We start from the raw sequence: 12,442 nt of genomic DNA on the forward strand, positions 1-12,442 counted from the left end.
TGCATGGTTGGGAGGCAGGGGGAGGCTTTGTTCCTGATTTGGTGCCTTGTGTTTTTGCAGGAGTCTAACCAGCAAGCTGACGTCCAGGAAGCTGAACTTCCCACCCCAGATGTGTTTGTTGAGAAGCTCCCGCCCAGTGGGAAGATCACCAAGACAGAGTCCCTCATTATCCCATCCACCAGGTAGAGCACTGGCACAGCATTGTGCCTGCTGCAGGGCTGCCTGGGAGGGCATGGACAGCCTGCTCTTATTCATTCATACTGGCCCTTATGTGTTGACAGGAGGGAGACTCTTCTTGGGTTCAGGCACTCAAATGATGGCCCTTGGTGCTTGGGTACTCAGAGCCCTGAAGGGCAGTATTGCTCCAGTGTTGCTCAGGGATGATTACTTGATCTGTCTCCTGGGGGGATGAATCTCATGCAGAAAAAAGCCAGCTCTGGAACACGAGCACTCCTCTCTAGCAGGTCCGAAGGAAAGCAAACAGGACGTCGGGGAAGAAGCACATCTCTGAAGGAGAGGCAGCCAGTGAGGCCACAGAATGAGAGGGCAAACAGTCTGGACAATGAACGCTCTCCGGACACCCGTCACCACTTACAGGTGTGAAAAGTATTGGTGCCTCTCTAGCCACTTGTAGTTTTTCTCTTCTCAAGACTGACTCCTGTAGTCCCTTTTCTTCTGGCCAAGTGCTGTCCCTGCTGGAAGGGGACTGGGCCCTGCAACTCCAGAAAGGTGGGAATTTGCGTCTTGGCTGATAGGTATTTTCCAAAAGGGTTTTGCCAGCTTGTTGCTTTGTCAGCCAGCTATAAACTGAAGACACTGGGGCAGATTGCTGTGACAAGGAATGAACAGGATTGTGTTGGGGAATGACTGCTTTGAATTGCTAGGAAAAGCAAAAGGGGATTGGTTTATGCAGAGCATCTCTGTGCCATGCTCTTAAGCTGCAGGATTCAGTTAATTCCCTCCTTGACAAAGAGATAGTTGCAGGCTTCTATGAATCCTGAATTCTTTGGGCTGCTCTTAGTTGGTATGAAGTGTCTTAAGAAAAGCGCACAGTAGAAGGAGTAACGGCTGACAAAACCAAGGTGGCAAATAGAGGACTCCGCAGAATATCGTGGTGCTGGAAAGCTGGCAAGTGCCAGTCCCAGCAACCAATGCGGCTCCTAGCGTGCCCAGCTGATGTGGTGACCGCGTACTGGCCAGCCCATCCACAGCCACTTCTCATGACTTCTCAGAGCTGGAGCTACTGGCTTGAGGGTTAGAGCTAGCATCTCTACTGTTATGTTCTCTTTGTGTCTTTGTATTTCCAGATCCCCAGGAAAACAGTATATGACCAGTTAAATCACATCTTGGTTTCTGATGACCAGCTGCCAGAAAACATTATTCTTGTCAATACATCTGATTGGCAAGGCCAGGTAAAGGCAGGAGACGTTATCTGAAGCACCATTCTCCTTGGCTACCCCTCCTCAGGAATGGAATGAGAGACAGGCCTTGAGCTCAAACATTAGCCAAGTAGGTTCTCCTGCTTGGCTGGAAGAGCACTGGTAGTCTGTAGGGGCTGGCAGCATGCTGAGGGATTGGTTCCTTCAGGTTAGCTGTCCCTGACCAGGAGCTGCTGTGGATCCTGTAGAGCTTTGTGCCCTGAGCCTTTCTCCAGAGGTTCTCTGTTTCCAGTTAAATGCCATTCCTTCTGGTTAGCAGCACACTACGCCTGGAACTTTGCACTCAACAGCCCCCTTTTTTTTTCCTGTGTTAGGCTGGAACAAAGGAGGAAGGGAGGACTGACCCATAGTTTAGACTGAGATTTCTAGACACAGGTTATGACTGCAGGAGAAAATACTTCCAGTTATCACTATAACCTTGCATGCATGCTTATGTTTCCTGACTTAAGGCTATGTTGCAGCTTTTTTTTTCCTGAGTGTGTGATACTAGTGTTATGGAGAACCCTGAGCTATGCTTTCTTACATTGGCAACATGGGGTGATTTCATTGTGGATTTGGGGGTATTTATAGAACAATTTGTCTCCTTTCTGAACTTGAATCTGAGAAAGCAACAAAATCTCTACAGAAAAGGTCAACTGGTTGACTGTGGTCTGCAGAACTTGGGCCAGGTTGTGAGTTAACATTGGCTGGTATGGCGTTCTGCTTCTGGAAGAACTGCGATCTCGGTATGCGAGAGAGCAAAAATCCCAGCTGAGTTGCTAGTTCCAGTTGCTCTATGCTTGAGAGATGGAGAGGTGCCTTCTATTTGACCAGAGAGGTGGCAGAAGTGGTGAGAAGGCCTTAAGTCTTCACCCAGTAACCTCAGCAGCTTGTGCACGCACGGTCAGTGGAGATGAAGACTGCATTGACCTGGGGGTATGGATTAACGGTGCAGAGTTTGAGGGAAGTGTGAGGTAACTGCTGAGTCTCATTAATGTTATGTCCATGTATAGCTGAGATGTGTGTTAACTTGTTTCCCTGGATGGAGGGGGAACAGTCCTTTTTTTGAGTATTTCTGAGCGTTGTTGGTGTTGGTCAAGACGGTGCAGTGGTTCCAGTCTTCCAGCTTTCTTAAGGAAAGCTTTTCTTTGGCTGATGTGCAAGGAAAGAGGTGTTTGGCAAATAGCTGTGCCACCTACAAATTGGGCACACAAAAAGTGCCCACGCTTTGATGTGAAAAGCCCTAAGAGGCTGGGGAAGGTGGGATTTTCTTCTTGTGACAAACAGTGTCAAAAAGGACATTAACATGTTCTGTTGTCTCCTCAGTACCTATCGGATGTCTTGCAAAAGCATACCCTGCCAGTGGTCTGTACATGCTCCTCAGCTGATATTCAGGCGGCTTTTAGCACTATTGTCTCCAGGATACAGAGATAGTAAGTTCCAACTTTGCTTATTTTATTTGTTTTGTCTCCTGCAGAAGGGAGGGCTTGCAGTCCTAAGCTCTGAAAGCCTCTCAACTCTTGTGCCCCAATGCTCAGGGAGTTTTCCTTCCAATAGTTGAAATATTTCTCCCCTCCAATTTTTCTCCCCTCTGCTCTCCTGAAGTCAGAATAGTGTCTGATTCTTCAGCATTCACCAGCGCTGCAGTTATTGCTGTTCTGCCATGTAGGGGAGGGAGCTAAGCCTCCTTTCATCAACACAGCTGATTTTACAGGATTGTTCTTTGGAGGCTGCCTCCTAGGTCAGATCTAATAAGCAGTAAAGCGTGCAGAGCTAATAGGTAGGTTTTAAACTAGGTTTCATTTCTTTTCCTTAAGAGGATACCTCCTGAGAGCTGTGGATACCTGAGTGTGTTCTCTGACCCAGCACAGTTAGCTGTGATAGGTGCATCCCAACCTGGACAGTTAAGTGAAAATGTGTCAAAGAAAGAGCAAGGAGGCCAGTTAAAGTACTGAACAATGTTGTGTTTTATTAATGATTTAAGCTGCTGCTAGTCATTGTGATATTGCCTTGTGTATTGAACGAGCTCTTTTCTACCTTGACTGTTGTTATTAAACTTTTTTTACTTGTTCTGAAATAGCTGATTGGAAGCACGATGATGAATATGTTCCCTCTTTTTTTGTCTAGCTGTAACTGCAATTCTCAGCCTCCAAACCCAATTAAAATTGCAGTGGCCGGAGCCCAGAATTACCTCAGTGCTGTGTTGAGGCTCTTTGTAGAGCAGCTGTCTCACAAAACCCCAGACTGGCTCGGCTACATGAGATTTTTGATCATCCCTCTAGGTAAATAAGGAACGCTTTTTCTTCATAGAAAGATGAATGGGTTAAATGTGATATGTTCCCTCAGGAATAGCCCTCCTGAAAGCTTTGGCCAGGTAACTGGCTGTTAAATGAGGCAAATGTCATACTGTCATAGTACTGTTTAATGTCTGCGTTGCTTGTGTTGCATGAGTGAATTCCATCTTTACGTTCTTGATGCCAAAGTCTGCTTGTAAATCTCTTGTTTGAAGCAGAGGATTGAGTCCCCTTTCTCCCCAGATGGGGAGGCTCTTATATATCTTTTTATCACTGTACAATGAATGCAAAGAATACTGTTTTAGAAATCCTTTCCTTGGCTGAAATCTTAAATTTATGGGGTGCGATGTTTCCTCAAGCAATAACTATTGTGGCCTCTTTAAGACCGACACACAAAATGTTTATGGTAGAAGAAGGGGGAGATTAAAATTTGTAAAGGCTCTGAAACTGCTGAGAGTTTAAATTACTAAAATTACATGTATCTTTGACCGTTCCTTTACGTCCTGTTCTCCTTGGGTTTTTTCCTCAGTTTTCCAGCACCTCAGCTCTGCTCTTCCAACAGCTCAGCAACGCTGCTTGGCTGGCAGCTTGGAGCGCTTGTGTCCCGGGGAGCAAAGCAGACTGATAATGTTAGAGGCCTTGCTGCCGTAGGCAGGAACACGAGGAGCGTTCTAGCTGAGGCCTGGGAAGCAGGGCAGTCGCTGACGCTCGGGGCAGCGGCATCTGGGTAGTGCTGGTGTGTCACAGGGGACCGATGCCAGGAGTTGGTCTAGTCCAACACTTGGTTTGTGTGAGCAGCCGCTTTGGTGAGTGTGAGTAGGGCACCTGGGTGACGCAGGTGGAGCTTGAAGAGTGCTTTTCCTTGATATTTTGCAGTCTTCGAGGCCTGGGACCTGCTGATGGCATTTGTCTGCTCTGACTGTAGGAGGGCAGAAGGTGCTGCCTGGCACTATGGACAGCGAGTGTTAGGCTGCATCAGTTCGGTGGTGGGACCTGCAGAAGGCAAACAGGAGAGGGCTGGCTATCCTTCTGTAACAAAAGCATTTAATTCCAAAGTAGTTAGCGGGAAAGGGGGAGAGAGAGGTAGAAACACAAAAAATAAATATTTCTTCAGGGTTAAATGAATGAGGGTCTGTGTGGCTGAGGGCTTTGGTCCTCCCCACACAGACCTTCTCCTTGGCCTGAAGAGAGGAGTGCAGTTTTCTATCCCACAGTCTTTGATGGATATTCTCTCTTTGAAAGTGAACTGCAGGATTTAGCTAATGTTTTTGGATTGTTTTTTATTCTTAAAACTTTACCTGGCAAGTTAAAAAAGGAAATAAAACACTTTAAATTGATAGTGGAACTGCTTCAGAACTATGAATACTTTTAAAATGTGTTTTAAATATTCAAACCTCTCTAATGGGGCCTTTGCCATGAAAGTCTGCATTATTTCTTAATTGGATGGAGTACTCATTTCTGGCCAGCTTTCTGGCAGTTCATCAATGTCACTGAGTAGCAACCTCCCTCTTTTGACAATTAAAAAAAGCACCAACGACAAAATGGTGGCTATGCTGTAAACATCTTAAAGGAAAAGAGTTTCTGCTGTTAACAGTGTCTTCCAAGTAGGAAGTGGTGGCTTTTTTTCTAAGATGGCTTTACCTTTTTAGTCCACAACTTAGATGCTTCAACGACAGAAGAAGAAGAGTTAACATACAGTGGTTTGTTGGTTTGTTGTCTGCAAGCATCTGTATCGGGAAGATTCGGTCCTGCTACCTGCTTCTGATTCTATGGCTGAAAGACTCTCTTGATGTCCAGGCTAGTGAAGTAATGATTCAAAGGGGCAAATAAAATAGAAACGAAGTTTTTTGTTATTGCGGTTTTTTGCTTGTTTTCACCGTTTTATTTAGCCCCTGTGGCTACAACTTATCAACAGATCTTGTGTTTAGTACTTGATCCCAACTGTGTTTGCCATATGTGATGTGTTTTTCCAACATGTGAGAAAGCTGTTTTATGCTCCAGTCTCTAGTGACACTGGGGAGAGCTCAGATCTTTCACTTGAAACACTTGTGGAAGCCTGGAAATTTGTGCTGGTCTGGAGTACTAAGAAACACAGTGTGGAGCACTAAGAAACAGTGGATTTTTTTCTACCATGAATTTTTCTGGAGGATGGTGAATATATTTAAGCAATCTGTGGTGTTTTGGGAAGGACTTTGCAGGTTACTGATTACCAGCTGACGACAACTGTTGCGATCTCTGAAAATGTGGCTTGATGTGAGAATTCAGTATGCAGGGAGGATTAAAAAAACCTAAGCTGATTAGGAGAAGCTCTGAGGCGTATTCACAGCTGATTGTAAATGTGCCTGACCCACGCTGAGCATGGAAAGAGCAAAGGCTGAAACATGGTGACTGGAAAGTCCAATCCTGGTGCACCTTTTCTCTGGTACTGGAAACTGGAGAGGCAGTTACAACAACATACCGTCTGGTTTCCGGACACCTGCAGCCTAAATTGCTGGTGGCAAATTTTAGATACCTCCTAGGGCAGAGGTTGCCACTTAAATGCCTTCCCTCTCCTGCTCAGTGTCAGTAGGTGTGAAGGCAGGTCTCCTTCCATGGCTGCGAGCTGGAGGAATTAACTTGGTGAAAGCAGTAGGTCTTTCTGGGCTCACAGAAGAGCGTTAGGTTTAGCTAGGGCAAGCAGGGACCTGAGCTATATGCCAGCATTCACCAGGGACTGTGCTCTTCAGACTCTGCTTCTGTCTCTAATCACAGCCTATTTATTGAACTTGTTACAGCTTCTTTTGCTCCTTCCCTAACACCCTCAATTAAACAAACCTCCCTGGGTGGTTTTAAATGGATTGGAGATGATTGCTCCTTCTGTGTGTTGCAGAGCAGCCGTGGGGTGTGAGCAGTGTTCAGAGGGGGGTCCGTCTCCTCTCGGCAGAAGTGGCCTAGTTGCGTTGCGCGCATGGCAGCCTGCAGGGAGGAAGAGCTGCTGGGCAAGCCACTTGCTAAACTGAGTGCCTGAGGGGGAGAGCCCTAGGGCCTCGGGGTCTTCCAAATCATTTATTTCCTCAGCAGTTTCCCAGTCCTGTTTTCTTTGGCCTTTTAATGTTTGAAATGGGGGGGAGGGGGGTGCTTCTCTGCAAATGTCAGTGGTGTTGAAGCAACGTCTCTGTTGGAAAATCTATTTGCATGCTCTTGTGGAGATAAGCTGGACTAACTTATTTGTAACTGAAGAAATTTATTTCCAGGTTGTCTAGTGTAGTTTTGATTTTTGGAATTTAATTCCTTACAGACAGAAACCACACCTGTCTTCAGTGCTGGGAAGAACAACTGTCATGTTTTCCTTTCTTTCTTAGGCTCTCATCCAGTGGCCAAGTATCTGGGGTCTGTAGATTATAGATACAACAACTTCTTCCAAGATCTAGCGTGGAGAGATTTGTTCAACAAACTTGAAGCACAGACCACTGGTAAGACCACGTGTCTGTGTCTGGCCTGTGTGGGATAAAAGGCTTGAATGAGTAATTTTAGCAAAGGTCGAGTAAATACAAGAGGAAGCAGACAAATGTGTGTGTTCCTCTTTTCTCCTTCCTCTACCACATTCCCTTTTCAGAGGCTGACCTTTGTATGTCCTCCACTTAGTGGTTTGCAAACTGTTGTTAGCTCTGAGAGGCACTAGCTGCCTCTGAGTCGCATTGTTTTTACTTAGCTCTCAGTTTTGTTCTTTGTGGAGGTCTTGCCACCAAGTTTACTACATCACCTTCTTTGGTGATCTGGAGAGCTGGATCTGGAAAACTGCAAATTCTGGGAAAATCAGCTTTTATTAGTTGCATGTGAGAATGACCTTGGCATGTCTGAAATCTGGCAGGATGTTTCTCATTAAAAAAGTTTTGTTCTTTGCCAGTGTTGTAACACATGAGAGCTGCCCTCGGTCAGATCAACAAGTTCCTCTCTTGATGGGAATCTCTTCTAGGCCACAGTAAAATCTTACTGAGTGTTAAAGTACTCATTTGCTTAAAATATTAGTGCTTACAATTTTTCTGTCCAATCCTGCAAGAACGGAAAGAAACAGGAGAAAGAAGGATTTGCATCTGATGTTCAGGCCTCCCTGAGGGGGGCTTGCAACTCGCCTGAGGAGCGATGCTATCATCGTGGCCTATCCTCTAGAGGAATTCACTAGCAGGAAAAAGCATCAGTGTTTTCGGAGCAGTGAGAGCATGGGGGTTTGCAGTATGCTTGTCCTGTTGGATTTGTGGAGCGTGCCTGGGGCCCCCTGGGGGATAGGATGCTTGTGGAAGTCCTCTGCCGGTGAGAGGAGGAAAGAGATATTCCCAGGGGATATTTTGGAGCCTTTTTCAGCAGACGGGAAATTGGCTGAATGAGTCCCTAGGCAGCCAGTTCTAGCTGTGAAGTTAATCCTACTTGGAGTAGGAAGGTAGTCTAGAGGTCTCCTAAAGTCCCACCCAACTTCAATTTTTCTGTGATTTCAAGCTTATGGAAGAACAGACATCTGGGACAGGTTTCTTTTAATTCCTTGCTGCACTTGAAAATGGAGACAAATGTAGATACAGACTTGGCCTTTGTGTCTGGCTTAGGGAATACTTTGTTAACTATGGAAGTCCAGCCCAAAACCTGTATCCCTTCGTTAATAGGGGTTTATGCTGCAGCCCTTATTTACTTGCCTACATGCTATGAGGAAAATGCATCCCCATTTTTGTGCAGTCCACCCAGACTCTTCTTGTGGGCTTTTAATTTTCGTCTGGGCAGGGAGAACCACACAGAAACCCTGTGATGACTTAAGGAGGTCTGGCAAGGAACACTATCACTTTCACTTCACAGTTCACTGTTCAGGTAACTGTTGTTAGAGGCTCTGAATTAAAATGCTCATTAAGGTATGGAAGTGCCTGGTGAAGGTAACTTGTGTTCCCCTATCTCACGCTTCAGGCTCTTTGCTTGAATGAAAGCAATGTGGAAGGCATTTAGGAAATGTCTGCCTGTCAGCCTGAGTCAAACATGCACTCGCAGACTTTAAGCACGCTTGCTGTTAAACACATGATCTTTGTGCTCTTCCTACCGTTGCATGGCTCTCAGTCTTTTCAATTAACTCAGCAAGGCAATGAGTTCATTAGGAAATCAGGTAACCCAGATACTGGTGTGAGCAGAGCAGCTTGCCAAAGTCCTGGCAGGGAAGCCTAGGCACTTTCTTCAGCAGCTGCCCACAGTCAAGACAGGCAAAGTCTAAGGTTGACTTTGAGCAGCTATGCATTTCCAAAGAAAAGTGTTTTAGCAAATACAAAATAACTATGATGTTTTCAGTAAGTAATGCTGCATACAGACCTCTGCAACTCGTGTGCTTTCCTAGCCTTTTTTCTTTGGAGCTCTTGTAGGGTGTTGGCTTCTGTTTAGGCAGTGTTGCAGCGGTCTAGGGTAGGCTGCAGAGCTTCCTTCAGAAGATGCAATTCAAATGCAGCTGGCTGGGTACCATCAGCTGCTTGGCTGAGCAAATGGAGGACAGTGCTAGTGGTGGTCTGAGAATTCACTTTGTTTATTTTCTCTTTGCTCTGTTGCAGTTCCAGAAACGCCTGATGTTGTCTCCAGAATAACACAGTATATAGCAGGGGCAAACTGTGCACACCAGTTGCCCATTGCTGAAGCAATGTTGACATACAAGCAGAAAAGGTATGTTACTAATATAGTATTGACTTGCCAGAAAGACCAACGGGTTGCAGGTGAAGTGCTTTTCTCATCTTGTGTGCTAGCAGTCTTAAACTCGCTCCAAACTGCAAACAGCTTGGGAGCATTATTGTACACTGCACCTGATGATGTATCCCACTTAGATAACAGAATCTGGAACAGGGAGGTGGTTCTGTTTTTTAAGCTCACTGAGTTATTTGAAGACCTGAGAGGTTTGGGGAAGTGAGGCTAGGGGACAGAGGGTGTGACTGTATCTGCTTAAGTTCCAGATGTCTCTTGCCGTGGAGAGTTCTCCCAGCCTTACACAAGCCTTTCAGTTGTTTTGTAGGTGAGAAAATTTGGGTGCAAGATTGCAGACTATGGCATTCCCTCCCCATTATGTCTCCTGTGAGACCTGGCCTTTTTGCACCAGCACTGCAGGAACCAAAAACCTTTTCTTTTTGGAGCTGTTCAGAATGCAAATAGCAGAGCTCACCGCGGGAGAAGCAAAATGCTTGTTGCCTGGCCTCTGCAGGCTACCAGGACCCCTGTTGGGAAGGGCTAACCAGGTTTTATTTCGGCTTCTCTTAAGGCGTAAGAAGCCTGTTGGAGGGAGGATTGGGGTCTGAAAACAAAATGGAGAAGTCTGAAGAGCCTCGCATGGCCGTGATCCAGGAAGAAGAGTACTGTCACTGAAGGAGAGAGATGCATTGTTTCTGAGACACAGTGGAGACAAACTCTAATTCACATGTGTCCCAATGACTCTGGCTCTCAGAGTAGGACAAACACCCACCTTATGATTTTGTCCATTAGGGACTAGCAATCTCATGCAGAATGTGGATGACTTTATCCCTGGTTGCATCTGTTCTGCTGTTGATGGTCTGTTAACATCCCTCCTTTGTGCCTAGTTTGCATAAAAACTGGGAGGAATTAAAGTGTGAGCACAGTCACTTTTTCCCTCTTTTTGCAAATGTTCACTGTATATTACTTTTTGATTCCTCTGCCTGTTTTACATTTCTTTGCAGAACTGGTTCAGTAAAACTTAGCCCATTCTTGATATTCTCCGAAGGAAAATATTTCCGGACTGACTGGTCCATTAGAAAAAGGGCACTCTCTTCACATACTTTTCCCCCCCCCCCCCCCATAGCTGTATTTGTGAGTACCTGAACTTCAGTAATGTTAACCTGATAAAGATGAAGTTTGGAAAGCCAGGGGTACAGGAGGCTTCTTCAGTCTTTCATCTTGTTTTTGGCATAAGGATTTCCCATTAGTTACAAATGTAACAATGAACAAATGTCTCAAGTGTACCAAAGTGCAGTTAACCTCTTCTGATGGCTGCCTTGCTCGTTTCCCTGCACCCCTCAGTTGCTGGGTTCTGCACCATCCCCACTGCATGCTCCAACTTTAGCTGGAGGTTTATGTTTGTAATTAATGCACATTTAATCATTTGGAGTTTCTGCTGTGTCCAGAAACATCGGTTAGGTACTTTGTTGAAAAAACATCTGAAAACTACTTCAGTGATGTGCACTCACTCCTCCCAGCAGTGTGCGTGATTTCTTCACCGAGCTGGTCAGATCAGTTTGGATTTTAGATCTGTAAGGCCTTCTGGTGCTGCGCCCTAAACTGAGAGATTTATGTTATGCTGCAGACTCAAGCCCTGCAGAAGGTTGCCTAGAGGAGAGATCATCGAGCCTTTTATTCAGATCTGTAGTAGCAGCCTGCAGTCTCTTGGTATCTCTGTTGTATCCATTAAAAACAAGTTCCACTTTCAGCCAAGTACCACCTGAGCAAACTGGAGAGTGGGTTAGAGGAAGAACCTCTCCCATGGAGTGACAGGCAATTATCTCCCCATGTGGCTTCCTTTAGAAATGCAGCTTTCTATCATTGGAAGTGACGTAGGGATAGTATTGTGGAAAAAAACAACGCAGTAACTGGGTTTCCAATAGCACTATCTAAATGAATGCATCACTTTATTGTAAGTATAATAACATATTTATCTTTTCCTTTGGTTGCTTTCTGAAAAGGAAAAAGAGCTTTCATTTTGATTTTACCCTAAGGTATCTGTTTCTTTAGGTTTCCTCTCCTACCTCCTGTCTCTTTTCCCATATGGGCTGGTCTTCTGTGTCTTGTTTAACAGTCCTGCAGGTCTGGGATGCTCAGTTTATGCTTCAGGTTAAGTTCTGCTCGCTGCTTTGAAAGTATGGCATCTGCTGGCAGAACGCACTGTTAAAATGACTGCTCTGCCTTTGGACCACACATAGGGGTTCCCAGGGTATAGACTGAATGGGAATGAAGGAGTTGTCAAGGAAGTAGCCTTGAGCAGTAAAGCATTTGTGAAGGTAGGTTTTTTCCTTCCCTGCTTCCTAAATAATCCTTGCCGTTTGGCCACAGCCATCAGAGGATGTAGTATAGCTCCAAAAGGATCATCAGGACTAGCAAGGGCTTTCATTTCCTATCTGTTGCAGCTCGAGTGCTCTAGGCTGCGCTCAGGCCCCCCCCCCCCTCCGCCCCCCCGGTTTTGGGGTTATGCTGGTAAGGTTCAGCCATGCAGTGCCTGAGTGCAGATCAGGGAATCTTGCCCCAGTAACAGAAAAATCAAGGCCCTGTCTTTTATTGGCAGGCTATTCCATATGTATGGGACTTTTCTGAAGCTAAGAAAGAGGAGACAGTGTATTCTAATGGTGGGAGGTTGGGGTCCCTGAGCTGTTCCTGACACTCCTTTGCTCTGCAGGAACCTCTATTCCAAACCATCTGATTATTGGCCACTGTTTGTTTTGTCCTCAGTTCACAAAGTTATTAGAGCGCCGTCTCCCTCCTTCTCCAAGGCCAACTTCCAAGGCAATGGTTCATGTAGAAACAGGAGAACTAGCTACAAACTCATTGCAAGACCAATCTCCCAGTATCCTAGCATCTGTTCTGTTAAACAAGCCCTAGTGGTCCAAGGAAAGCCAAGCCAGCAAGCTAGTCTTTAGGGCGTAGCTATATGTGATGAGCTGCTTTATAACTTTGTTGCTAACTATCCCTCTTTTGACTGACCTCTGCTCTCCTTCCTGTCCCCTTGTTCTGTTTGTCATG

At 45.6% G+C, this 12,442-nt stretch overlaps 1 protein-coding gene across 10 annotated transcripts in view; it reads left to right on the forward strand.

Annotated features, from left to right (window-relative positions):
* PACS2 (phosphofurin acidic cluster sorting protein 2) overlaps positions 1 to 12,442 on the forward strand; it is an 87,797-nt gene that overhangs the window by 54,313 nt on the left and 21,042 nt on the right. For 3 of the 10 annotated variants that reach the window (XM_068952008.1, XM_068952015.1, XM_068952017.1), the window contains exons 12-19: positions 61 to 182; positions 462 to 597; positions 1,308 to 1,412; positions 2,745 to 2,851; positions 3,546 to 3,700; positions 7,054 to 7,164; positions 9,265 to 9,373; positions 11,392 to 11,424. In XM_068952008.1, coding sequence (XP_068808109.1) covers positions 61 to 182; positions 462 to 597; positions 1,308 to 1,412; positions 2,745 to 2,851; positions 3,546 to 3,700; positions 7,054 to 7,164; positions 9,265 to 9,373; positions 11,392 to 11,424 — 878 coding nt within the window. The remainder of the gene's footprint in view (positions 1 to 60; positions 183 to 461; positions 598 to 1,307; positions 1,413 to 2,744; positions 2,852 to 3,545; positions 3,701 to 7,053; positions 7,165 to 9,264; positions 9,374 to 11,391; positions 11,425 to 12,442) is intronic. The other 7 variants (XM_068952009.1, XM_068952013.1, XM_068952010.1 and 4 more) reach the window with 5 other exon arrangements.

The sequence above is a fragment of the Struthio camelus genome, chromosome 8 (genome assembly GCF_040807025.1).
Source record: "Struthio camelus isolate bStrCam1 chromosome 8, bStrCam1.hap1, whole genome shotgun sequence".
In the NCBI taxonomy this organism is placed as follows: Eukaryota; Metazoa; Chordata; class Aves; order Struthioniformes; family Struthionidae; genus Struthio; species Struthio camelus.